Here is a 26720-nt window from a genome sequence, read left to right as displayed (position 1 = left end):
AGCATTATGGGCAAACACCTGGAATATGTTCAGCCAAAACATTAAATGCTTTGGGACAAATTGATCAAAAGGAGCTGAGCACCTCTGCTGCCTATTTGAAATTTTAGTGGTTTGACCAGTCTGCCAGGCACTACCTGGTGATGAAAAGAGCTGGACCATGATCTGGATGTTCCTTAAAAAAATTGAAATAGCACCAATTCAGGTCTTTCCTTGTTTCAGCTCTAGGATGCTGTTGCCTACCATGTGCCTCTCCTGGTAGCCAATTTCCAAATCACTCAGTGCTGATGGACATGTTGATTCCTACTGATCATCAATTATTTGTTATCTGATCTCCACCATTATCCTGGTGATTCAGCTGCAATGGGAAATGGGATGTGTATTGGGCTGGATATGGGTGCTCAGGCTACTGTGCTGTGGGAAATGGTTTTTAAATGGAAGCCAAAAGCCCCAGGTAGCTAAATGTACCAAGGTAACCCCTGGGACTTCCCAGGGTGAGCACATTCCTGCTGCAGGGATGAGCTCTGTGTCACGAGTGTCACGTTTGTGTGCAGGGGGAGCTGTCCTGGCTGGAATCTGTCATGGTGTCCTTGTGCTGCTGCCAGAAAGGGCCTGGCCAACACTCCCTCGTGAGCACAGGGATTATTAGCTCAGTAGTGAGTGTACCAGCTGAAAATCAGTACAAACCTGCAGGGGCTGGGTGGCTGCAGACACGTCCTCTGGGGTGTTTGACTGCAGCACAGGGGAGCAGATTCCAGGTTCATGTTTGCATGACATTTTGGTTTTTGTGTGTGAGTGAGGACTGAATGGAGATGCTTTAAGTGCATTAGACCTCAAGCGACTCCCCAAAATACTGATGCATTTCTGGTGATTTCTCTCTGCAGCATCAAGGGCTGTGCCATTATCTTTGATAAGGCTGAACTGCTCCTTCAGCAGCCAGAGTGATGCCATTGAATGTACTGATGCTGTTTGGAAAAATGCCACCCATCCACAAAATGTGTGTTTAAAGCTTTTTACATCTTCTGTATAAAAGGAACAACTGTCCTGTTTCCCAGGTACTGCTGCACCACCAGCACACTGGAGAAAGGTTGTACAGTGACTGAAAAGTGATAATTTTGGATGCCTTTAACAGATTCTGCAGCTTTCAAATTAAAAATAGTGCGTTTGGATCAAATGCAAATATTTATTAGCTCTCTGCTCTCCCCTAAATTTGGGGGATATGGAAGGAGGCACAGGTCATCATAGAATGGTTTGGAATGGAAAGGACCTTGAATAGAATCCAGTTCCACCCTCTGCCATGGGCAGGGACTCTTGCCACTCTCCCAGGTTGCTCCAAGCCCCTTCTAACCTGGCCTTGGACACTGCCAGGGATGGGGCAGCCGCAGCTGCTCTGGGCAACCTGTGCCAGGGCCTTGCCACTCTTATAGCAAAGTTTCTTCCCAATATCTGACCAAAACCTACCCTATTTCAGTGTAAAGCCATTCCTCCTTTGTCCCATCACTGCACTGTCCTAAGCTGTTGTAAAAAGTCTCTCTCCAGCTTTCTTATAGTCCTGCTTTAGGTACTGGAAAATCTAACGTATGGAAAATCCATACTTGTCACACAATCTCATTCAACTTTCAGTTGCTGTTGCTTTTTTTTTATTTTTCCTGTGAGAAAAGTTGATAGTTTTCTTTGGAAACTCTCCCTTTTGTCTGGCAGCTCCAGTCACAATCCATGGCAGCAGATGCCTCAAGTAATGACACTGTGGTATTCTATCGTGTCCTGAAATGCCTCATTCTCAGTTACCTTCTACAGGGCAAGGGGATTTGGGATCTCAACTTGCTGTGGGCTCTCCTGGAGGAGTACCTGGAGCTTTGGGGGCTGCCATGGGTGGCTCAGGGCCCAGCCACGGGGCTGGCTGTGGCATGGGGCAGAGATCAGAGTTTCACAGTGCAATTAGGAGAGTGGGGCGTGGTGATACTTCAATCTGAGAGCAACCACCACCCACACGGGGCATGTTTTCGGCCTCCTGCTGTCACTGCAGCCATGGGTGCTGGCACTTAGGCCACCACACCCCTTTGGCCAATTCTGGCACAATGGAGCCTTTGCTGCTGATAAAACATAAATAATAATTTTGCAGAGGGGAAAAAACACTGTGTTCTTGTGGGTTGCTGTTCAGGTGAGGTGGGTGGGGGTGAGGGTTGTTGGGGGCATGGAAGGGCTCAGCCCTCAATGAGGGGGGTAGGTGGTTGGTACCACTCACTGGGGCAGCACTTAGAGGGTCCAGTGGCTGCACAGGATGGGGCAGAGCTACACAAGTGCAATCCTCAGTGCTCTCCCCTCACTGTCCACAAGAAAATGATCTCAGGACAGATTTTTCTTCCTCTGTTGAAATTCTGCTGTTTCAGTAGCCTAGTGACAGTCATTGTCTTTCATTTCCACGTGTGAGTTGAATCCAGAGTCAGAAAAATTTCTGCTTTGTTCCCAAACAATAGGGCTGTGTTGTTTTGCATGATGGCTCTGGCTTTTCAGCCGGTGTGCTGTGCTGTGCTCTTTGCTGTGGTTCCGCCTGGTGCTCAGCAGAGGCTGGAGAATACCCACAGTGAACAGTTGTGCAATGCTCCACACAGAGCAAAACTCCTTTCTAACCCCTGCAGGCGATCAGTTTACACCCTGAATGATGGGATTTTGATTACCCTTATCTAAGCTACAAATACTGCAAGGGAGGTGAAATCAGCTGGCTCTGGGCAGGACTATCCCAGCACAGATCTTGGTGGCCTTGGAGGCTCCGAGTGCTGGGCAGCTCCAGGGGATGTCGTGGTGCTTTGCCATGGGAGGTCCTTTCAGTGTGCAGATGTTACTTGCTGAGGCCTTGTAGATCAAACCCCAGCTCCTGCCATCCCCAGCCTCCAGTTTTCAATGAGCCAAACCCGCCCAGGAGAGTGTTGACAGCAGGAATGGCAGCTGCTTCCTCAGAGTCGGCAGGAAGAGCCTGCTGCCTCAATGCTGGATCTCCCTCTGAATGCAGAGACAGTTCCAGCATCCCCAGCCCCACATGGCAGCAGTTGCAGCTCGGGGAGCATCTCTGCTCTCCCAGCAAGACCAGTTTCCCAGGGCAGCTTTATTCTTCTGTGAACAAAAGCTGTTGAGCTGCAGGGAAGCTCCTGGCTGGAAGGTGGGTCCTTTCCACAGCCAGGCTGAGACTGAGGGGTGGAACGAGACTGGGTTGTGTGCTGAACACTCAGATGCATCTCTCCTCTGGGCTCCTCTGTCTTATAGTTCTCATCTAGAAGAAAAGTACATTTAAAAAAATTCAATCCAGCTTTAAGCCAGAGCTGCTTGTACTCCTCAGGCTGATTGGAGGGAAGGAGAACTGATAAGTTAATCAGTTTTCAAGGTCAGGAGAGATCAATAGGACCAGTCAGTCTGGTGTGCTGTGCAAATCAGACCCCAGAAACAGCAGTAGTTCCTGGAGCAGGCCTGCCTGGGAGACAGCAGAGTTGTTTTTCCTTGTGGGAGGATCTCTTGCACTGCAGGGATGTGCTCCACTACAAGACCAGGGATGAATAGACTGAATTAGGTGTGACCCAGAGGATAATGCAGCATTCTGCATCTTAATGTATCCATCTGTGCAATGCAAATAATAATAGGGGAACCCTGCAGGGATTCATTATTCCTTTGAAGATGGCATGTGTTACATGCTATTATTGTGATCTTCCGAAGTTGGCCTCATCCTTGCCTTTTGGACCTACACCTCTCACTGTTGCTCACTTCCTGATTCATTTCCCCCTCCTCCCTGGCACTGTCAGGCCAAATCAGCAGTGGCAAAGGGCTGTCCAGGCCAGTCAGCCACATGTCATGGTGGCTCATGGCCTGGGAAGGGTGGCAAAGAGGAGTCCCATGCTCTGGTGCCAGCACAGGGGGCTGGAAATTGCTGCCATGGCCTTGATGGTGTGACAAGGACACCTGGGAGATTTCTGTGCTGGAGGATGTTCAAGGGGCATGTGCTCAGTCCATAACCCCAGATGACTTCTGTGACTTTCAGATGAGAGTTAAAAAGGTGGATTTGGGTGTGAAAGGATGCCTGGTGACAGGGAGGGGTGTGACTCATGAGACGCTGGGTTCAGAGGAGGTTGCAGCAGATGCTGGATTTAGGGAAAATTCTTAAATGCTCTCAGCGCACAGACATTTGCAAAGCAATTATTCCAAATTAAGCTTATCCACTTTGTCTCCTTTTGGTAGAGTGAGTTTGTTTGACACAGATTTTTTTTTTTTTTAATTTTTGAGGTTTTTTTATTCTTCAGTAAGGACTTGCTGTGCTCTGGGTGTGTTTCTGGAATGTATTTTACTGAGGCTTGGTGGATGCATAGCATTCACTGTGCACTTGACTCTCAGAAGTGGATGAAATCAGGAAATTCCCATCATTCCTGTCCTGGCCTCCAGCAACTCCCCCTCCTTGGTGAGCAGCCAGAGTAGGAGTGCTCCAGGATGAAGGGAGTTAACCTGCAGCGTGTTCAGGGATGCAGCCAGCAACTGAGGCTAGCCAGCAGCTGCACACCCATCACCATGCTGGGAGCTCAGCAGCCTCTAGGGAAAGACTTTTTACTGTGTCAGACTGCTGGCCCTGCTTTGGGCTCAGGAAACTTGCCTCGCTGAAGGGAAGGGACTGTGGTGGCCTTGGGTACCAAGTGACAGTGGGACTGCAGTGACAGTGGGACTGCCCAGAAACTCAAACTCACTTCCATCATCTTGGGGTTCACTGGCTTCTTGGCTGATCAGCACCTGGACTTTGGTTTTGCAAGGGCCAGAAAAGCTTTGTCCAGCATCATAAATAATGTTTGTGCATGGGATGTGTGGTGAGGAACCTCCTAAGCTGTTGTGGGATGGGTGAGACTTGTAGCTCCTCTTGCAGAGAGTCTGGCCCAGGGTGGGTGCATCAATGAGTGTCTTGGACAGGGAACCACCCTGTGGCTCTCAAATCCGTCTTTTTGGAATGCCTCACTCTGGAGGTATAAGAGGGTAGGTTTGGGTTGGGTATTAGGAAGAAAATCTTCTCTGTAAGGGTGATAAGGCTCTGGTAGAAGTTGCCCAGAGGAGCTATGGCTGTCCCTGAATCCCTGGAAGTGTCCAAGGCCAGGCTGGAAGGGCCTTGGAGCAGCCTGGTCTGGTGGATGGTGTCTCAGACCATGGCAGGGGATTGAAATTAGATGATCTCTAAGGTCCCTTCCAACCCAAACCATTCAGTGGTTCTATGAACTCATGAAACTGCTGAAGTTGAGAGCTCTAAATTCAGCTTTGGCCGTGAAGCAAAACAGCATTTAGTCTGTGCTTCCTTTGTTAAATATGCCAAACAATTCTGTCTCTTCCCTTTTCTCCCTGAGGATCTCTAGATTGGAGAGGGACACAGTGGTCAGCTGGAAAATAAAGCAGTTTCAATATTTTATAGAAATAAGGTGTTGAGCAGTGGTGCTGATGGGGTTCCTCAGAAGAAGAGAGATGGTGGGAGGTAAAAATTGCATCAATCAGGACAGAAAAGTACATCTATGGTGAGAATAGAGGCACGTCTGTAGTTTTATGAGGACAAATGGTGCTGTGGAAGAGACTGGCACTGCTGCCAGGGAAAAAGTGGGTAAAACATGGGCTGCAGATCCTCATCAGGGCTTTTTGTCCCACTGTGTGGTGGCTTTGGTGGCCTGACCCAAAACACTGCCTTGCTTTGGGGTGAGAATGGGACAGCTCATGTCCTCAAGCATTTAGGGCAACTTCAGAGCTGTCTGGGCTGGAGCCTGGCATTCAAACAGTGAAGAGCTACCAAAGCACAGATGGTTTAACAAAACCCACAAACCTAACCAAAAAAATCCCCAAGCAAACCCTCCCTCCACTGTCTTAAAAAGAAATCCCAAACCAAAACACCCTAAAAAACCCCAAACCAAACAGCACCCCCAGCATCACCATCCCGGCCAATTATGCTGGTAAAAGCTGGTACCAGCTTTTCCCCGGTAAAAATATCCCTAAGTGATGCTAAACCCATTAGGAAGGAGATGATACTGCCTGCAAAACAGTGCCATGTCACTAATGGGAAGAAAAACAACTTCCTGAGTGGACAAGGCATCTCAATTATTTTTCTCTGTCTGTGGATATATTTTTGTGCAGGCACAGGTTGTGAGGGAAAGAAATATGGGAACATCAAAAAAGGGGAGAATGGCTGTAGGAAAAGTGTGATGTTCATCACTAATTAGGGTATAAATCATTTGGCTGCTTATTGGACTCCCTTCCCATTCTCCTTGGGGCCCTGGAGAGGGAAGAGGTGAATGCCCACTGTGGCTGTGTCCTGCCTGCCCCAGTGCTGGCCCAGCTTGCTGGCTGCAGGGTGTTGTTTTTGGGTTTTCAGCTGCCTAGGGGTTCCCTACATTTCATGTTATGCTTCTATTTTTCTCCTGCATTTTCCTAGTTACTCCTTCATGATTATTTTTATCCCGATTCCTGTTTTCATAGCAGAATGTGGTGAAAAATAGACCCAGTGAGAGCTGTCCTACCAGGCACAGCATCATTATATGCTGTTTACTTTCCCAAATTTTTTAACTGAGACATGAACAAAAGATACCTTTGCAATATCTCTTCTTGCCCTCACCTGCTTTTCTCTGTGTCATTTTGCACTCTGGCTGTTTGGCATTTGTTTGTAAATTAAGATTAGCTAGGTGCTGTGCTAAAAATATATTAATAAAGCATCAGGATCATGTCTCTTCCATATCAAATCCTATGGGATATAAATTTCTATGGAAATTAATGGGCTGTCTGGATTCCAGTGCAGGATTGAGACTTCATGGTGTAGATGGATCAATACGGTGTAAATCGATCAATACAGGCAATCAAGGGAGTCAGGCAAGGTTTATGCTTAATACACTCCTGCTGTCATCCCTCATTGTGCCCAGGTTTGTGTAACACAAATAATCCTGCAAACCATGAGGCATTGCTGGGCCTCTCCTTCCCTTCACGTTTCATTCTATTACTGGGTTTTTTTAGGAGGTTGTTGTTGTGCAGTAGTAATTAGGCTAAAAATCCTTTTTATTTTTTTCCACTCTTGACTTTTGTTACTGAGTGTGGATCTGGTTTTGGTATCAAGGTGTGTTTGGGCAATTCTGGGCTTCTCCCACATGTTGGTGTGGGTGTGATTGGTGGAGAGGGGGCTGCATGGTGGGAATATGGGAGAGCAGGGTGGTGACAAGGCCAGTGTGGGGTCAGGATCTGTCTCTCCTTTTCCTTGTCACTCCGCACTTCCAGGCTGGGAGCTGCTCTCACCTGGCCAGTCTGACCTGATCTGGCACCCACTCTGCTTCCTTCAGGAACAGGGCAGTCAGCCAGCTGTCTTAAATCGGGGAATTGTTTCATTTCTCTGTCAGAATAGAACTTTTGGAGGTAAAGAAAATTTTAAGAACAAAACCCTTTTCAAAAATGCGCTTCCCGTTCCCAAACCCTCCCACCTCATGGCTGACTCATGGGCAGATGCCTCAGGAACAAATAGCATCTTTTGTTTTTTGTCCTTCAGATAGGTTTCCAAGCTCTAACCACTTTTAAACTACCATACACTTTATTTTTCTTTTTGCTTCTTCTCTTCAAGGATTTATTGACACATGCTCTGTCAGCTTAGTTTTCCTCTCTTCCTGTTGGCCTTCCCTCCAATTCCACGCCCAAATACGCATACAGAAATTATCTCATGATTCAGGACAATACACAGCTCTTCAGCTCTGCCATGAACCATCTGCATGGCCTTGGGCACTTTGCTACTGTATTGCAAACTCTCCACTGTGAACCTGCACACAGATTTCAGTTTGACTTGAAGAGAAATGTTGGGGTGACCATCCTCCAAATGAGGGCTGTGCTGGCTTGGCTTTGGCTCCAGTTGTGAACATGAACAACTGTTCTGATCTGAGAAATGTGTGGCAGCAGTTTATTACAAGGATTTATACTGAGCTCTGCTGGCCTGTCTGGCCAGGCACATATGTCATGCAGAAGTATGTTTTCTTCCTCAGATGGTGCTGATCTGCCTCTCTGCACAGCCTGTGTTCGAGCCCCTCATTGCTCTGGTTTGCTTGACTGACTCATTTATCCACCCCTTTCAAACCTTGCAAATGACTTTTCTCTCCAAATTCTTCTCTTTTCACTGGAGACAAGGCACACAGCTTCTTCCCACGTAAATCACATTCCAAAACTTTGTTGTCATCTTTATTTTCCTCTCTTGGGACTCCTGAGAAATCCTGCACAGGATGATTACTTTCATCTTATCTTTTCTTTGGGAAAGCCCAGAGCAGGGCTGCTTTGCTGGACCCTTTAGCATCAATAACAACACACCTCAAAGAGCAGCATCTATAATGGCCTGCCAGGTCCCACCTGGGCTGAAGAATGGTTTTCACTAATAACACTGCCTTTTTATTTTTTTTTTTTCTGAAGACAACAGGGAGAAACTAGGAAAACATGAGGATTTGGCAGTATGGTGTTATCATTAACACAGCTGCTATGAGAACTGTAGCATCAAACCTAAAGAATTTCAACAAAGCCTCAAACTTGATGTTTTTCAATGTTTCCTGAATGTTTACTCTTCAGGTTCATACTGAGGTGCTTTAATAAAAGCAGACTGACTTCCAGAGGTTTGAGTGACCTGGCCTTCCTGTTGTCTCTTCTGCAGCCAAGTTATTAAAATCCTTTCAGCTATTTGGTTGAGATATGAAAGGGTGTTTGTAGTGTGGTGGCTGGACTCCCATTGTCTTATGAACCACCCTGAGGGTGGCAAGAATCCCTCTGGTTGTGTGGGGGATCTGAAGTGATCTATTTATAATTTTCTTACCTTGACAAAATGCAGGGAGTGACTCAAATATGTCCCATCCTTATGGAAATTAATTGTGTTAATGGGATCATTAGAATTTAGAGTAGCGTCAAACTGGTTTTTTCAGCTAATGATGGTTCTTGGGAAGGTTATGTCATAAGGAAGGCGGAGAACCTGGTCACCTATATATACGTGATCAGCCCTGAGCCCTTTCTTTGGGTTTCATTGAGCAATGCTCTAGTAGAGTCAACGTAGGCAAACAGCTGCCAGCACCCTCACCATGAAAATAGGAGGTGCCTCGGTGGTCCTTGCTCTGGCATTTTTCTGCTTCTTCTCAGGTCAGTAACTTGTGATGTTCTCTGTGCTGGAATCTGGGACTGGCAGAGGACGCAGCCTGGGAGTGCCCATAAAGACAGAGGATTAGAGAGCCCTTGCTTTGTAAAAAGCCTGGTGGTATAGCAGAAGACCACAATTTTCTTTGTTGTTCTACATGTATTAGGTTGATATTACCTGTCTTGTTAACTACTCTTTCTTTTTCATGTAGAAATAGTGAAGTTGTATTGATAGATGAAAGCATCTATTTTTAATGGAATTAAAAATCCAAACCCCCATTTAACTTCCATCCTAAGTGGAAGAATACCAATTTCCAACCAGACTGAATTCTTCTGTAAAAAGCCCAACTTTGAACAAAAATGTAATACAATTTTCTGTAAATTCAGAAAAATGGTAATGTCTTGTCAACACTTGCTAAGGAAGGCATTTTCACATGGCTGCAGTAATTTGGCTACAATAGATTGACTTCAGCAGGAGTTAGGTTTGAAGCAATGGTCTTGCAATTTCCTGCCAGTTTCTATTGAAAAAGTGCTAATGGAAGATTTCTTGAGAGTTCCTTGCAATGCCACTGATGATGCAAAGGAGGATGAAACATAATATACCAGCTTTAAGTGGCTTAGTAAAAAGAAATGGGTATCAGCTACTCACCTGCTGACTCATTATTAATTTGATAATTTGTGTGAAGTACTGCAAATGGAATGGGCCTTGAAAAGGAATTTGTCATTTTGGACAAACAACAATGGCCTAGTATCTGGTATCCCAGTTTTAAGGAGTGGTGAAGAATGCCAAAAATGTTTGTGTGGGTTTGATGCAGCTACCCAGGCAGGGGTATAGAATAATGGATAAACAGTTACTGGGCCATCCTTGGAACTTGGATTTTAAGCCTGAGAAAAGTAACGCAGTAAAGAAGGGCACAAAGACACTCAAAAAAAATGGATGTGATTTTGCATTTGAATGACAAAAAGTGCAATGTTCCAGAAAGGACTGGGCATTAGAGAATTTCTATCAGTGTGAAATAATGCATTGGATTAGCTTTTATCAAGAGGTATTTGGGTGGATTAGGAAACTGCATCAAGTATTTTAATTAAATGCCTTTTGCTTTAAAATTTCCCTTCAAAGATTTTTGTATGGTTTCATTGTTGGTTTTTCTGTCACAGATGTTGCCAGTCAAGCTTCGATTAAGGCGAGTCCAACCTTTTCTATTCTGCTTCTCCCTTTGTTTTGCCAATTTACACTGCTTTAATGCATGCTTTGAGCAAAGTCCATTTAGATGCACTATACTTAGATATTATAAAGCTTTTTCAGTGGTGGAAAAAGCAGTGAATCTCTCCATATTTAGAGACAACACTTAGGTAATATGGCAATGGCTCCAGCTGACAGTGTGTGTTCGGTGCATGATGATGAGAACATATCCAAACAGCTCTGGGCTGGAAATCTCATGAAATGATGTTAGAAATGTCATGAATTATATTTTTAATGATATTTTAGAATGTAGCTTCTAATCCAGCAGAAACCCTTGCTTCTGATAATTCCTGACTTTCATAATTAAAAGAATTAAGGCAAGTCCTTTGAGTCTCAGAAAATAATTTGATTCAATGACTTAGAAGTCAGTTCCATTCATGTTTTAATCAAGCAAGCTTGTCTCCTTGGTAAAGATCCTTTCGGGAAACACAGTAGCCAAAAATAACTAAACGGTTCATTGCTTCTCCCTGGTCTGCATCTCAGTTACCCAGCAGAAGATGCAATGGGCTGCTGCAACATTGCACAATATTACTGCTCTCTTCCTGAGAGGGTTGTGCTTTTCTGTGCTTGTCTTGCATGTGAATCACTCTTCAGTCACGCTGGCCCGTTCATTCCTCTTGCATCCCTCTGGCACTTGCAGGGCTGTATTTTCTGCTCTTGGCTAACTTTATAATGTGCAGTGCTATGCTGTAGCGGGCAGCAATTTGCAGCTGTATGTAAATTAAACTTGTTCCTTAAATATATATTCCTTTCCCCGTGATTAATGGTTCTTGCAATGGGTTTTGAACTTTCTCATTGTCTTTTCTGCCTCGGGAGCCGCGAGCAGGGCTCTGGGTGCAGCCTGTGCCACGTGTGGTGTGTGGCCAGGGATGGGCAGGAGGAGCGTGGTTTGTGTGAGCAAACTGGTGCTGCTGAGAGCCTGCAGCACACCCAAAAAAGATTCAGTGTGAACAAACAGTTCTCAGGATCTTGCTGGGAGCCTCCACTGATTGCCCTCCTCTGTGCTTTTCAGAACGAATGCAGGAAAATTTGGTCACTCCTGCGCAGCGGGAAATATTCCTGTCCCATCACCAGGGAGACCTTCAGCAGCCCAAATAAAAAAGGAGACCTCAACAAGTGCATGATGTGCCAAAGGCTGCTGTGAGTATCAGCTGCCTGCTGGCTCCAGTGGCAGCCCTGCCCACCCACAGCATGTCCTCTCCTCCCGTAGCAGGGAGCCAACTCTCTGGAGGCCCTGTGCTATAAAGTTGTTGTCCCTGGCCAGCCAGACCAGTTTGTAGCTCTTCAGCAAACCTGTGAACCCAGTAGGTCTCCCCAGCTCATCACATGGTGGGGACTCACCACAGGGCGTGAGGAACAAATGCAGAGTGAAAACTTGCACAGATTAATCTCTTGTTTCCATAGATGGTGTTTGTTAGAGTGGGGAGAGCTGGATGTTGGGCAGGGAGAAAGGGTGGCACAGTGATCCCAGAGCAGAGATGTGTTCAACATCTGGACTGTGTCAGGGAGCTGAGCCCTGCTGCTGGTCTGTGCTGCTGCCTTGTGCAATGGGGAGGTGGGGTTGGCTGGACTGGCCTTTAATCACCCCCTGTTTTGGCTTTGTGTCCAAGCACTGCACGCTGCCCCGTCACTCACTCCTCCTTTTCTTGCAGGGAAAGAGACTCAGCTACCCAGGGGAGTGGTGGAGAGCTGGACAGGAATGTGAACTCCTTGGGAAAGGTGAGGTGAAGCATGGCTGCTAAAGCCAGTTTTATTGGCGTTGGCATCTCGTCTGCTGCCTCTGACCCGCTGCCCAGGGCACTTCCTTGTCTGCAGCGTGAGAAAGGGCCCTGCAAAAGTGGAGTAGGGCAAATGTGCCCAGCCTTGGGAAGAGTCTGAGGCTTTGTGTCATCCTCCAGCATAAAAGAAACCAAAATTCCTGGCGGCTCCTCCCAGGCAATCATGGCATGTGCCGTGTGTGCCTGACCCAGAGCCTGGCTGAGGAGCATGCCTGCCTGTTTATAAGGCACCACTGGAATCTGGCAAATATTTAATAGCAAGGTTGGCACATGTGAGCTCTGACTAGGGCAGGGTGTGGGAATAGGCTGGCTCTAATTGTCCCTTGTTTATCTTGTTGATGCACCTGTGGTTTCTTTTAGCCATAGCTGTTTTTCTAGATAGCAGGTCTTTACGTGGAGGGAGCTGTCCTTTTAGCCTTGGGTTTTTATTCTAGATGGAAGCAAATTGGTTTCCATCAGATAGTGTTGGTTGTGGTGATTGATTTATTTATTTTTTTACATCTGGTTAAGCAGGGTAGCTTTCTAGCTCTTGTGTGTCTGGACAAATTAAAGGCTTTGTAAGGCATAGCTGTCCTAAGGGAGATCTTTTTTTTAGACATCTGACTTGCCAAAGTGTGGTCCTGAAGGCATCAGGACAGTTTTACAGTGTCAGGAACAGACCTACACTGAATTTCTTTGTTAAGCCATAGATTTTCTGTCTGGCTTTTGGCAAGTAATTTTCTAGGCTTGACTTCCCCATCTGCAGAACTGGGATAAGCTATCAAACTATCTCCTCTACATGGTGTGAGAGGAAAAATGTATTACAGATCACATAACAGATAAGGTTGTAAGTGCTGCATAAATGAACCTGAAGACCTCACATGTTCCATGTGTTTCTTATGCTCCAAACTTGCCCTGAAACTTATAGGAAAGCTGTTCAGAGAAAAGTAAAGGCTGGGCTGAAATGCTTAAGCAGGCTTTGCTACAAAAGCCTTTTGTGAAATAGAGTGCTTTGGTTCAATTAACACATACCATCATGTTAAGTGGAAGGTAAAAACACCCACCTCTTGCTGTCATATATCTGGCAATAGGAGGTGTTCAAGGATTATATTTTCTTATGCCTGCAGCTTTTTTTTTTACTGTGCATGGGTTTTAAATTTCTTTAATTTTAGTAGCGAGTTCTCTCACGAGAGATGGGAAAACTGACTTTCTCATTTAAAATTCACTGAAGTTGTGGATTTTATACTTAGAGCAGAGCTTAGGTCCTTCGGGCAGGCTCTTGCATGTGTTATCTGTTAGAAATAGCAACAAGGCTACCCTGGATGCAAAAGACAGATCTGCTGATCTAAACATACGGATTTATTTGTTTTATGCTGCATATTACGGTTTTCCACCGAGTTACGCCTCAAGGAAGCAAAACAACATTTGAAATGTAATTCATTGGTTGGATTATCCTTTGTGGATTTGTGGGAGATGTGCCTCTCTGTCAGCATATCTGTGTCAACTCATGCTTTTGGTGTTTGCACAGGACGAGTGTCGGGAGTTTCGGGATCTGTTCAAGAGAGGGAAACTCACCTGCACCAGGGAGAATGACCCTGTCCGGGATGCCTCTGGGAAGCAGCACAGCAATAAGTGCATCATGTGTGCAGAGAAGTTGTGAGTAAAGGAGAGGAGCGTGGGAAACCTCTCCTCCCTCCCTGGAGCACCCTGGTATTCACTTTCTCATCTCTCTTCTCTTCCAGCAAAAGGGAGAATGAGCAGAAGTTATCTAAAAACAGACAAGGAAAAGATAAGGTGAGATTAAAGTATTAGGCAGGTCAATATGGAACTTTATTGGATTTTCACCCAAGACAGAGGAAAGGGAATGTTATTCTACTCCGTTGCTCTTTCTCCTCTGAGTTAATTTTGAGATCCACTTTCTTTACATTCTTTATTTCTTATTCATGCTCTTGAATCCCTCAAGTGAACAACTTGTGCCTGAATATTATGGCCTGTTCCAGTGACCTGTGGATGTAGGGACGGGCAAATCCCGACAGATCAGGAAGCCAGGTGTGCTGTGCTGTCCCAAATTTCAGCTCTCAGGTGGAGAGGTCAGTTCTGCTGAGGCTGCTAATTAGCTGGAAAAGGAAAATGTGTGAAAAGCCCTAAATCTGAACTCTGCACAGTTTAAGAGATCATTGTGTTCTGGGAGATGTCAGTCCTGCACTATCTCCAGGCCTGTGGCTCAATTTTAGCTTTTTTTTGTTGGAAACTTTGCTCTTGTGGAGTTGTGATTTGCCACCTTCTCCCTGGCATGCTGCAGCCTCCATGTTGCTGTGCACTGATGCTTTGCTGGCAAAAGCAGCCCAGTAAAGGGAAAACAGTTGCTTTCCACCACTTTCCTCTTGATTCCTGCTATGGTAGGGACTGGTGTGGCCCCCTTAAGCTTCAGTCTTGGGGATAATCCTGTTTTAGTGCTTTTTCTAATGACTTTGGCACAAAAAAATAGAAGGGTAAGTGAAATTTGCTGATGGCAAAGCTGGGAGGCAGTATCAGCAGAGAAGGATCAGCAGATCACTCAAGACTAATTGGATAGTGCTGAGGCCTGGAGTAATAGAAACAAGATAAAATGTAATGGCAGTGCAAGATCACACAGTCAGTGCTTAACAAGAATTCGTACTCATTGGCTAGAAGTGACAAAGGATAAGAAAGCTCTGCATTTATTAGTGGGTCAGAGATGTTACAGGCCATGAAAGAGGCAAATGCACGACTCAGATGTACTCGGTGAGATTTTTGCAGCAGAGGTCAGGCCTGAACAGGGCTTCAGAAATGCTGGCTCAAAGAGAAAATGTTTGAGAGGCTCTTAGGGAAAGGTAGATCTGTCAGCAGAGGATTGGGCTGGGCTGGTCCCAGGGAACAAGGAGAGCTTCCCTGGGCTTGTTGGGAAGGGGAGGCATTACCTGAACTGTGCAGGGGTGTGAGCTGGTGGTGGGGAGATGCAGTGAGGCTCGTGGGGAGCCCCTCTGGAGTGGGTGCAACACTGACTTCTGATGGAACAATGCTTTATGGGTGTTGGCACAGCAGGAGAGGCTCATCCAGGGCCAGATCATCTCTGCTACCTGTGGCTGGGCTGGCTCTAGGGAAATGTGGGGCTTTGTACTCAGAGTGGTTTTCCAGCATATTACCCTCATGGGAAAGCTGAGGAACTGGAGGCTGGGGTGCCCTGGATGGGATGCAGAACAACACTGGGGGAACCTTCCCCTGGCAGAGAGGCTGAGGTGTTGTAAACTTCTGAGCAAAGCAAAGGGTGAGTCCAGTGACCTGCCAAGGACCTTCATTTGAGCCAGCAAAACTGTGCACAATATGGGCAGAAAATTGCGAGTGTTAAAAGCTGTTTTTAAAAAAAGAAAAGGGTGAGCGGAAGTCACTTCCTTACCTTTGTACTTGCTGTTTGGAACTGCCTATTGCAGTATGTGAAATAGTTGAAATGAGGGGGACTGAATGTTTCCATCCGTGTTACATAACAGGGGCAGGTTAACACAGTTTCTGTACAGCAGTTTTGAACAAGGAACAAATTAATCATCCACTCTCCAAACAACCTTCCTGTTCTCGTGGGCTATTAAGTGTGTTTGCACTGTGCTTTTATGTTTTAACTGCTGCCTCTTGATTGACACGTCCCAAAGTGTGGCTGGTTTTGAGGATCCTACGCGCTTTGTAAAGAAAATTATCTTGAGCTACAATCTGGGAAAAGGCTGTAGCTGTGTATTAAGGATGTTGGGAGAAAAGGGAGTGACTTCATTGCTGTATCGGTCACATCACTGGCATGCTTTGGATAACCCAGCCAGGAGAATAATAATTAGTGGGAACATAGCATAGAAAACTCCCAACACGTGCTGTGCAGGCAGAAGGACCCGGAATTTTTCTGACTCACCCCTCTGTTTATATGCTAAGTGGCTGGTACTGCACACCCTCTTCTCTCACCCCCACCCAGACTCTCCTGTGATGCATTTGTGATGGTTCCATGCTTTCCTGGCAGGAAAACCCCAGGTTTCTAAGGATCTGATCAATAAGGCAAGGAGGACAGAGTGCCCTAACCCTGCCCTCCTTCCGCAGGATGACTGCAGCGAGTTCCGCTCCCAGTTTGAAGCCGGCGGCCGCCTGTCCTGCACCAGGGAGAATGCCCCTGTCCGGGATGCCTCTGGCAGGCAGCACACCAACAAATGCCTCATGTGTGCTGAGAGGTTGTGAGTACCCTTTCCCCTGAGCAGCAGCAGCAAAGAGGGAAATCTCTGGCTTCAGAAGTGCAGCTTCTGCCTGTGGAGCTGCCTTTGGGCAATGCCTGGAGGAGTCCTGACTCTCTGGCCCTCTAAGAAATGCTCTGGCAGTAGGGCTCCTCTTCCCCATTCCCTTTCAACACTAAGGGCCCAAGGGCAGGTGGGAAGCAGTGTGGAGTAGAGGAGAAGCAAGAGTGACAGAGAGCAGCCCCTTTCCCAGGGAACTGTTTGGCATGGCAGCTCCTGAGGAGTTTCTTATGTGTGTACTCTGCCTTCCAGATTCTCTCTCTCTCTCTCTCTCTAGTCCCATAGAGCATATGCAGAAGCAGACCTGATATGAAAGCAGCCATTGGGAACCTGGATGTAGCATACAGTGGGAATTTGGAGGAGAAAGGGAGAAGCTTTAGGGGTGGGAATTAGGAACAGAACCACCAGGAACAGGGACTGTGGATGGGGAGGTGGGACCTAGTGCCATGATAATGCCTTACACTGTCTTACACTGACACTGCCCCTGGGTGCTGGTGGCACTCATGCTACCACAGCACTCCATTTTTTTCTCCTCTTCCCTTCTTCCAGCAAAAAGGAAGCTCAAAGAGGGGGTGGAACTCTCCAGCGCAACAAACTGCCTGCTTCAGAGAGGACAAGGCAGGTGAGATGGAGCTCAGAGCCTCTGCAGAACTCAGAAAGGGCCTGGTGAGAGTCTGTGGGATCAGGACAGCCAGGGAACTGCCTGTGGTCAGCCTGGGGTGATCAAGGTGTTTAGGATTCTGTAGCCAGCTAATCAGGGGGGAGAAGCTTTTGTATTGCAAAGCCTCCCTCATTTGTGGAATGAGCATACAAACTGGACATGTTTGCAGCTGACAGAACTGCCCCTCTCACTTTCCCAGTGATGTCATGCTATATGAGAGATAAAGAGCAGGTTCAGACTTCCTACAATCCTATAAACCCTTGGATGATAACATTTGGTGGATATGGAGTGCATCAAACTTGCTACTTTAAGAACAGAATTCTTTGGGTCTGGGGGGATGAGGGGGCAGGGCAGGAGTTGCTTTAGCTTCTTTTCCCTAGTTGCATAGAAGTTGTTTCTGTGGTTGTTGAGTGTGTTCTGCCCCTTTTGCAGAAGAACTGTGGTGGCTCAAGGCAGGGTGTAAACGAGAGGCGTCCCTTCTCCTCAGGCAGAGGGTGAGTTCAGCAGCACCTGGGCTGGCAGCCTGTCCCCACACACACCACCAGGCCTGGCACTGGTTTCTGCCCCCTTCCATATACCTGTATTTTTAGGGGTGGTTAGGAGATTAATTGGAGCAAGAATAGTTGGACAGCACAAGAGCAGCACAGCCTGGGATGGAGCAGTGCACATTGTGCTGTTTGGTGCTCACTACAACATTTCCCATGGGCTGAGCTGGTGCTGAGGAAGAGGCACACACTGGGGCATGTCTTTCATGTAACCGTTTTGGCCTTGATGTTCTGTGTATGAAGCACCAGTGATTGCTGTGCTCAGAATCCCTCTCAGGACGCTCTGTTCACTAAAATCTGTCTCCTGGCAGTGCACACGTGTGTGCCTGGCCCTGCCTCAAAGGCCCCACGTGCTTTCTGGGCAGGAGCTGTTTGTTTTGTTGCTGTTGGCCCTGAGCAGGACTCAGCTGCTGCTTTTTCTGGGGCACACTGAGATTTTTTGCTTTTGCCTGGTGCAATTCCTTCATGTCCCCCTTGCACCAAGGGCTGGCAGCAGGCACAGGCCTGCAGAGCCCCGGGGTGGTGGTGGTGGTGCTCTCAGGCTGAGCACAGGGCAAGGCCATGTCCTGCTCTTGCCTTCCTCACGTTCAGCATGTGCCCGAGGGGCTTCTCTCCCTCTCCTCTCCTGTGGGTGGGTGGATGCCATGGTGCAAACAGCCCTCAAGGGGGTCTGCAGGGAGGGTGGGTTTGCACTCTGCTCCTCATGTTTGGAAGGAGGTGGTGCTGATTTGTATCTCTGCTCTCTCTGCCAGCCCTCAAGTGCAGCGTGGCAGGAACTGCAACCGGCCACCAGGCCGTAAGTCCCAGAGCAGAGACAGCCACGAGGACCCCACGGTAAATCCCCCTCCTGTCCCTCGGGGGGCAGCTGTGTGGGCACAAATCCCCCTCCTGCCCCTCGGGGGGCAGCTGTGTGGGCACAAATGGGGCTCCTGCCCCTCGGGGGGCAGCTGTGTGGGCACAAATCCCCCTCCTGCCCCTCGGGGGGCAGCTGTGTGGGCACAAATCCCCCTCCTGCCCCTCGGGGGGCAGCTGTGTGGGCACAAATGGGGCTCCTGCCCCTCGGGGGGCAGCTGTGTGGGCACAAATCCCCCTCCTGCCCCTCGGGGGCAGCTGTGTGGGCACAAATGGGGACCTCTCCCATGGCGTGCTCCTCTGTTGGTGCTGAGCCTCCTTTCCCAGCAGCTTTTCCTGTTTTTGCTTAAACCCTGAAGCTTTTCACTTGGCCCCATGTCCTTGGAAGAGTTTGAATGAGTGAAGGTATCTGTAGCCTGCTGAAAGCCCCTGTATCACCTGGCACAGAAACAGAGGGAAGGGTTTGGCTCCTTGTGGAACTCCCCCAGCTCTGGGGATGTGGGTCTTGAGCTCAGGTTGGAATTCTGCCCCACATGTAGCCAAAATAAGGTAAAGAGTGCTACCTCTTCATGCTGAGAAGGTGTGAGATAAAGGCCATGGTCAGAGCAGGGTGGTGAGGGTGACCAGGGGATGAGGACAAGTTTGGCAGAAGGAAGGAGTGCTAAAGGGGGAAACACTGAGTGGTAGATGACAACTGTGTATGGAATACTGTAGGAGGAAGGTGGGGGTGTCTGCTCTCCCTTCTCATGAGAAGAAAATGGAATAGTTCCAACAAAGCTAAAAGTGGAAAATGTGAACTAATAAGAGAAAAAAAGTTACTATAAAAAGGGTAACTAAACTGTGGATCTCGCTATCACAGGGTGCTGTCTAGAGGTAGGATGGTTAAAAAAATACCTGATGTTTTAATCCCTTCAGACTTTTCATACAGTAATTTAAATAGCATGCTGGAAGAGATGGGAAATGTTTCTATGGATTTGGAGGGATCTTACTACCAACTGCCGTAACTCTCTCTGAAGCCTTTGCCACTAACCACTCTGAGAAAATTTGAGTTAAAAACCCAAAAGGTAGTTCAGGTACTGCAATTTTGATGCATTCCAGAGGAAGCATTAGGTATAATAAGGCCGGTCTGCTTCAGGGCTTAGTGGTATTTCCTGGTAGCACCGGAGGGGGAGTGGATGCCAATGAGCCTGACAGACCAGAGGTGATTCAGGGAGCAGATCTGCTCCTCTCCTCTTTGCAGGACCACTTGTGGGTTTTGTCACAGACAATTCCCAGAGCCAAAGGAGTGGTGGCACTAGCTGCTGGCACCTGTGATGTGTGGGGCTGCTGGAGGGGTGGCCTCCTGCCCTGGGCTGTGGTGCAGGTCTGGTGCGTAGGAAGGCATCCAGCAGAGGATTGCAAAGGTCAGCACTGTCTGCTCTCACGTCACTGATAATTACCCAGATGAGGGAGGAAGCAGCACATTATGGAAATTAGCAAGTGACGTTTAACCAGCCGGTGCTATCACAGCACCCCAACATCACCAAAACCTCCCCTGTGCTGCCTGGCCTGAAATCCTCCTTCCCTGGGGTGCTTCCTGCTGCTGATAAACCATCATTTTTGTGCTGAATGCTGCATCTCCAGGTGGAGGGGGAACTGGAATGTTCTCTCAAACCCATCACACCATTTGCAGCTGTTGCACCACATTTTGTAGCACTGGAAAAAGGGCTTGGGAGCCCATTAGTCGCTTCTTCGTCTCGGTTTTTTTTCTGTTCCTGAGGCTGAGGAAGGGGCTGTGCTGTGCACGCCAGGGGCCATGCTGTGCTATCCCTGACCTCTGCTGTCGGAAATCTGCTATGACTGTACAAACACCCTCTCCTCTCCGAGGGTGCCAGAGGCTTTTTGGGGGATCCCTACAGGCCACTCCTTGTCCTGTCGCTGCGTGCTGGCTGTGCCACGTGTGGTTCATTGGGAAAGCGGTGTCGGAGCGTTCCCGTTGCCGTGCTGGGAGGCACAGGAGGGCAGCCCCGTTAGTCAGAGCCGCCGGTGTCCCCGGCGCGGTGGGCGGCAGGAGCGCTGCGTGCCGCACCGCCCGCGGGCAGCGCCAGCGCGCCCGGCGCTCCGGCCGATGGCTGCGGCTCAATCCCTGGAGATAACCGGTGTCAGCATACCGATAAGGAAGGCTAGTGCAGGTAGGAGATGGATGCACTTTGAGAGAAATAAGTCTTGTCTCAGGCTGTGGTGTTGGAGTGGGTTGGTGAGCAGGGAGTGAGGGCTCTGTCCTCCAAGCTTGGCTGGCTGGTCCAACAAGAGACATGATGTCTTTCCAAGTGTGGCCTGGCAAGGCTTGGTTTGTGAGCACCTTCAGGCCATGTAAAGGAGGGTCTTGCAAGTGAACTGCCACCAAATGTGATTTCTTTCTCTCTTCAGCTGGACTGTGAGCGAATTCTGCATGGGGTAAAGGGTGGAAGGATTTTCTGCAGCGAATCCTCACAACCACTCTGTGGCACTGATGGGAAAACATACAAAAATGAATGTGACTTGTGTTCAGCTGCCATGTGAGTAGGCGGAGAGATTTCAGTAATACAGGGCCATCCACCATTCCCGAGTGTCTTTTGCAGAACAGTGTTTGTTTTGATACATCATGACTCACTATCAAGTGTGTCCTTGGTGCTTTGCTGTTAAGCAAACATAGATCAAAATGCCTGAGATTAATCTGATGACAGCTAATTAAGATACACAAGTTGCCAGGGTCCCCTATTCCCTCTCTGCCCAATCATGAAATTGTTTGGGGAGTAATAAATGCCATCACATTGGAAGTAGCATCAAAGCGTTAAGGAGCCCACAGAGGACTGTCATGCCAGCAGCTGAGAGCTGTGGCATTGCAAGTGAATAATAAGCAATGTCTTGTCCTCCCTTTGCAGGAGAGCTTCAAACTTCATCACGGTAAACTATCGAGGCGAGTGCCGAGAGCCTGGCCCTGCAGTGGTAAGCAGCAAACCACAGCTGGGCTGCCAAACATCAATCTCTGCCTTTCCCCGGTGGAAATTCCCCATTGGCACCATGTCAGCCTGTGGTGACCTGATCCAGGCAGCCACAATAGGCAGTGAGGAATGAGGAGTGGCTGGCACTCGCCAGCTGCCCACTGTGCCCTTCAGCAGGAGCTGGGTGTCCACACTGGGACCTCGCTGGCAGGTTAACAGAGTTAGCCTGTTCTCTCAGGTCACAGTGGGACAATTAAAAACATGCTCTCCAGCTGCTCTTCAGCCATATTGGCTGGGAGGAAGAGAGGTATTGAGGCTCCTATTTCTATTTTATTTTGTTCCTGGAGTGGAATGATGTCAAGAGGTGAAGAAAAGAAAGTGCCTTTTGGCTGTGTGTAGCATCCCACGCTACTCTAAGTGCCTCCTGGGGAGCCAGCCTGGCTTCTGCACCTGTGACAGGACCATAAGAGCCCCAGGAATGGATTCTCATGGTCCAGATGTTTAAATACAGGTTGAGGCTCGGATTTAATGCATAACCTGGGCGTAGTCTCCATGTTTTGCTGAGGCTGCATGGTAGGAGTGTGATGTGTCTGGGAAAACACCTGACTTTCTTCTTGGCACTTTGATGGAGCTAGGAAGATCAGAATGGTATAAACCATAAAGGGCTTGTTCCCCAGATAATATCCAGGGAGATGGTTGGGAAATTAAGATTATTCACTAGGTGGCACACTTTCCGGAAAGGTCTTGAGCCTTGACATCTTGTGCAATCCCACAGGGCAGATGAGTTAAACATTTCTTAGCTGTGCTTTGTCTTTCTACCAGTGGAAGCTGGACAGCCTCCAGCTCTGGGATGTGCAGCCAGTGTCTCTCAGTTTGTGACTCTGTGCATGGGATGTGCTGTAGCACCTGGGGAGGACTGTCCTCATTGGCATGAACTCTTGAGAAACTCAATCCTTATCCCCAGGGAAATAGATCGATTCCCACTCTAAACCTGTAGAGAATCCAAATATTGAACGTACCAAAGAGATTTCTGGGAAGTTTTGGGTGGGAGCATTGGTTTCTGAGTATGGATGTGGTGTCCATGTGTTTTCAGGTGCAGTGGGATGTGGGCTATGAGAGAGCCATCCTGCCATAGTGTCATTCCATGCCTTCCTCTGCTCAGTGCCAGGACACCAGCAGATCCCCCAAACGCAGCAAACCTGGCTTCTTTCCCCCTCTTCTCTAAAGCAGCAGAGTGTTCTAAACTTTGCTTAAAGTCAAAGAAATTGCAGTGCAGAGAGAAATAATTTTGCCTGTGACAGTCTTGGAAGCCTCTGTGTCTCAGTCCTTAGGGAGATGGAGTTGCTGCTGGCCTGTGGGTATAGGGAGATGAGGCACTACAAGAATCTGTCAGTGACTGTGTCCAAGTCAGAATGGGACTGGATACACCATGGCAACTGAAAAATAGACAGGATTCCCAAAAAACTGTGCTGGGTCTGGAATTCCTTACTGTCTCACTGAGCTGTTACAGCTCTCAAGGCCTTGCAATAAGAGGGAGATGCCATTTACTGGAAGTCAGAGAGCTTGCAGCTGTGTTAAGTATTCCAAGGAGAGATGGATGCAATTAGAAGTCAAAGTGCTAAGCTTTTTTCTTGAGGCAAGAAAAGCTAAAGCCCCCCCTTTACAATGATTTATTCTTTATGTTTATTAAAGTCACCTGAAGAATCAGGCTGGAAATTTATGGGAGCTTATAAACAATGTACAGAGCAATGTTATTTTCAGCACTAAAATTCATGCTCACTTGCAGTATAATGAATTTTTCTTTCTGCTGGATATTCAGGCACTCAATATATGCTACTAAAACCTGGAGGAAAGCAGCTCCAGCAGTGCTTTTGGCATCAGAAATGGGTTTAGAGAGTTGCAATGTGCAGAATGTGAAATCCTTTGGAAGAAGATAAGAAATTGTTACTCAAAAATTGTAGTATTTCCTTGAGTTGTATTTTTAAATTACCCATGGAGAGTGCTGGGTTGCCTGAGAAAATGTGTTTTAAAGCTGCCTCATCCCTTTGCAGCCCAGGGTCTGCAGCCACCCCTGCCTTCAAAGCTCCAGCTGGATTTTCCAGGTGTTTCTGGTGGCTCTGGTGACCTGATGGCCATCAGGGAAGGATGCTTGTGGGAAGGGTTGGGAGCAGTGTGGTTTGAGAGAGATCTGACACTAAATGGTGTATGTGGGCATGGCTGGGGTAGAAAACCTTGCTGCAGAGAGAGCCTGTCCTCACTGGCCAGCACTGGGTCTGGCCACCTTCGCTGGGAGGTCTCTGCCATAACTGAATTCCTTTGATCCTGTTCTGCTTTACTGATGACAAATATAGGTCGGCATCGTGGGATAAGATATCTTTTTTTGATAAGTTAACTGCCTGGTAGGTCCTGCAGGACTGTGTCACGTGGATCAATTGATTGTGGGTCTTTCCTGCACATTTGACTTTTAATCCTGCGTATCTTGCAGTTCCTTTACTTGTTCAAAGGTTTTTCACACTAATCACCTGGGCAGTAGTCACCAGCCTGCCCACGCTGCTCAATAGATCAGGGGAAAAAAGGGGTTATCCAGGGTTTCTCCTTTTCTTTTTTATACCTGTTTCTCAACAAACAGATAACTCCCACGTTTGCAATGGGCAAGTCCCAGTTTCCTTACCATGCTCTGTTTTGCCATGCTACTTTTAAAGGTAGTGAAAGGAGGGAAAGAAAAAAAGCAGGACCTTTCCCAGATTAGAAAATAGGTGTGGAAAGCACCTAGCTTGAGGCTGAAATCAGTCTTGTTTTCCTCAGCTGGCAGTGGCCCAACCTGTCTGTCCTTGTGCCAGGCTCTGCTGCAGTTGTCTTGTGTGGCACTGAGCTGGCCTGAGGGGCTGTCACACTGATACCAGTGTCACACAGATGTGGTCAAGCTTGGGAATGGGCTCATTTTTTCTGCTCTTCCTTTCCAGGAGTAATGGAGTTCAGACTGCCAGCAAACACCAGGGATCAGCTGTGACCAAAGGTATGCACAGAGAGGGGCAGTGACTTAGCCCTGCTTGGCCAGCCTGTCCTTTGGAGGTTGTGTCCCACCTTGTCCACACAAGCTGCAGGGCCAGGACAGAGAGTTCTGCAGATTTTTTTCTCTCACTGCAGCCTTGTGATGGTGTGGTTGATCCTGTGGGGACTTGGGCTCTGCCCACTCCTTTCCCCTGGCTGTTTTTTCAGCCAAGCTGTTTCTGCAGAGCAGGGAGGATGCTGGCAGAGTGGTCCCCCATCACAGAGAGGCAGGAATGGCCCAGAGCCCCTGCAGAGCATGAGAACATCACAGCTTTAAGGTTTCCTCATTGTCCTTTCTGGGATTACAGCAATAAACTGTTTGCCCTCTGTCTCTGCAGAGCAAGTAAAGGAAGTGTCGATGTCGAGCATCAGGGGAGCTGCTGAGCCCCCAGGACTGCCAGAGCTGCCTTCATCCCCTTCTGCAGCACAGGGGGCCTGAGCTGCCTCCATCCCCTTCTGCAGCACACGGGGCCTGTCCTTGCTCAGGTGGAGGGCAGGAGGCTGTGGGGACTCAGTGGTGCCTCCCAGGTGTGCCCCGTGCGTGTGCTGCCGTCCCTGCCACCTCCCTGTGTCTAAACGTGCTTCTCCAATAAACATAACTCCTCAGCTTCATGTCACTGTTCTTCACTCAGCCTGGGGGGGGACACACCAGTCCCTGCTCTGGCTTTGCACCATGTGCTGCTTAGGCAATGAGCACCCTGAGGTGCAGCAGCTGCTGTATATATCTAGCGAGGATGTTGGACCCAAGGAGGAAGAGTGTGGTCTGGGGTTCTGTGAGGAGGGATCAGGGTCTCTCCGGCTCTTTATGGGGACTTGGGTCAATCACTTCACTGCCCTATCAGCCCTTTTCTCCTGCCTGTAAAACGAACATTAAACAATACTTACCTACCTCAGAGGGTTGTTTGAGATTGTTTGGTTTACATTTGGAAGCCTACAGAGAAGAATTGGTTTTAAAGCTCCCCCCTGTCTTGGGCTGGCAGTTTAGATGATGCACTAAGTGTCCTCTTCCAGGCTTTTCATGTGAGGTGCTGGGATATCCAGACCTCAGAAGATACATGTTGAGTGGTCATGTTAGGAGATGTGCTGAGCCCAGAAAGGTGTCTGGGATCTGGAGGTGAATTTGGCCAGTATTTCTTGCTGTGAGAGAGCAGAAGCACTGATGGCACCCTCAAGGCAGTGCAGGAAGCTCAGCAGTTGTGGTGGCGCATGGACCATCTGCTGCTGGGCCACCCTCTGCCTTGGCCTGAAGTTCTCTGTAGGCTCAAGTCAGTGCCTGTCTCAGGAACCATCTCCTGCAAGGTGAGGAGGATCCTTCCTTTGGGGCTGTGGTGCTGGGGCACATGGAGAAGTGAGAAATTTCATGGTATGGAATGGCTTAAGCTTTTTAAGGAGAAGTGGTGTTGTTCTGAGATGTAACTGATTCTCCTAATTAATTTATATTCTGAAACTGTGTTCAGATGAAGCCAGGCCTCTGAGCCAAGGGTTTCCCTGGGTATTTTTTTTTTTGGAGTCAGTTGATCTGGGGTGGAGTTTGCCAAACAGGAGACACTGATGGTGAGTTAATAAAAATCTGCTGGTGGTTTGCACGTACTTTCTGTACTCTCTTCTATAGCTGTTTCTTAAAGCAAATAGGTTCTTTATTTGTATAAACTTTATTGCAGGACATTTCCAGAAGACCTTGAATGAACATTTGCAGTGTTTGAGTCCACTTTAGCTGTGACCTGATCTGTAAACACTTTTCTCTTGCAGATAAGGTTGAAGTGACTTTCAGATTCTGACAGGATTTTACCTAATATCAATTAATTTCACTCCCATCAGAGACGTAGAATTCTTCCAATTAAGTTATCACATCCTCTGTTTCTACTGCAGTTAATGAAAATTGATTATAAACTCTCAAAATGCTTACGCATGCATCATATTTTATTGCAGCTGATAATAATAAAAATTGATTTAATTATCAGCAGCCTTTGCCATGAGTGGTTGTTAATAGGTTATATGCTTATTTTAATGTGAGCAAACACTATGATTTAGAAACAAATTATGATTGCCTCTTTGTACATGGAAAATCCCTATACCAAGTAGAGTCATGTAGGGTGAGAGTCACCACTTTGGGGCTGGTTAGTTGTTTTGGGAGATGCAGATTTTGTCTTTGAGCAGAGATGAAACAAGTACATTCTTGAATGTTATTTATGCAGCCTGAGAGTGATGAATATCAGATGGGAAAAGTGTTCTCTGA

The 26720-nt window shown here is 47.7% G+C and overlaps 1 protein-coding gene across 4 annotated transcripts; it reads left to right on the top strand.

Annotated features, from left to right (window-relative positions):
• The first annotated feature begins 9025 nt into the window (after nt 1–9025).
• Nucleotides 9026–25284, top strand: LOC131564835 (serine protease inhibitor Kazal-type 5-like). Of its 4 annotated transcripts, XM_058815433.1 has the most exons (14): nt 9026–9138; nt 10291–10316; nt 11388–11515; nt 12028–12094; nt 13661–13788; nt 13875–13926; nt 16225–16355; nt 16962–17034; nt 17506–17567; nt 18371–18452; nt 20880–21007; nt 21374–21437; nt 24397–24449; nt 24823–25008. In XM_058815433.1, exons 1-13 carry the CDS (start codon nt 9081–9083, stop codon nt 24400–24402), a joined length of 1005 nt encoding a protein of 334 aa, XP_058671416.1. In that variant the 5' UTR covers nt 9026–9080; the 3' UTR covers nt 24403–24449; nt 24823–25008. The 4 variants fall into 4 exon arrangements, with proteins under 4 accessions (XP_058671416.1, XP_058671417.1, XP_058671419.1 ...); XM_058815434.1 differs by lacking the exon at nt 20880–21007 and having other exon boundaries at nt 24823–25058; XM_058815436.1 differs by lacking the exons at nt 20880–21007; nt 21374–21437 and having other exon boundaries at nt 24823–25005.
• The last annotated feature ends 1436 nt before the right edge of the window (nt 25285–26720 follow it).

The sequence above is a fragment of the Ammospiza caudacuta genome, chromosome 16 (assembly GCF_027887145.1).
Source record: "Ammospiza caudacuta isolate bAmmCau1 chromosome 16, bAmmCau1.pri, whole genome shotgun sequence".
Lineage (NCBI taxonomy): Eukaryota > Metazoa > Chordata > Aves > Passeriformes > Passerellidae > Ammospiza > Ammospiza caudacuta.
Note: the sequence above shows the minus strand (reverse complement) of the source record. Positions and strands in the feature narration are given on the sequence as shown.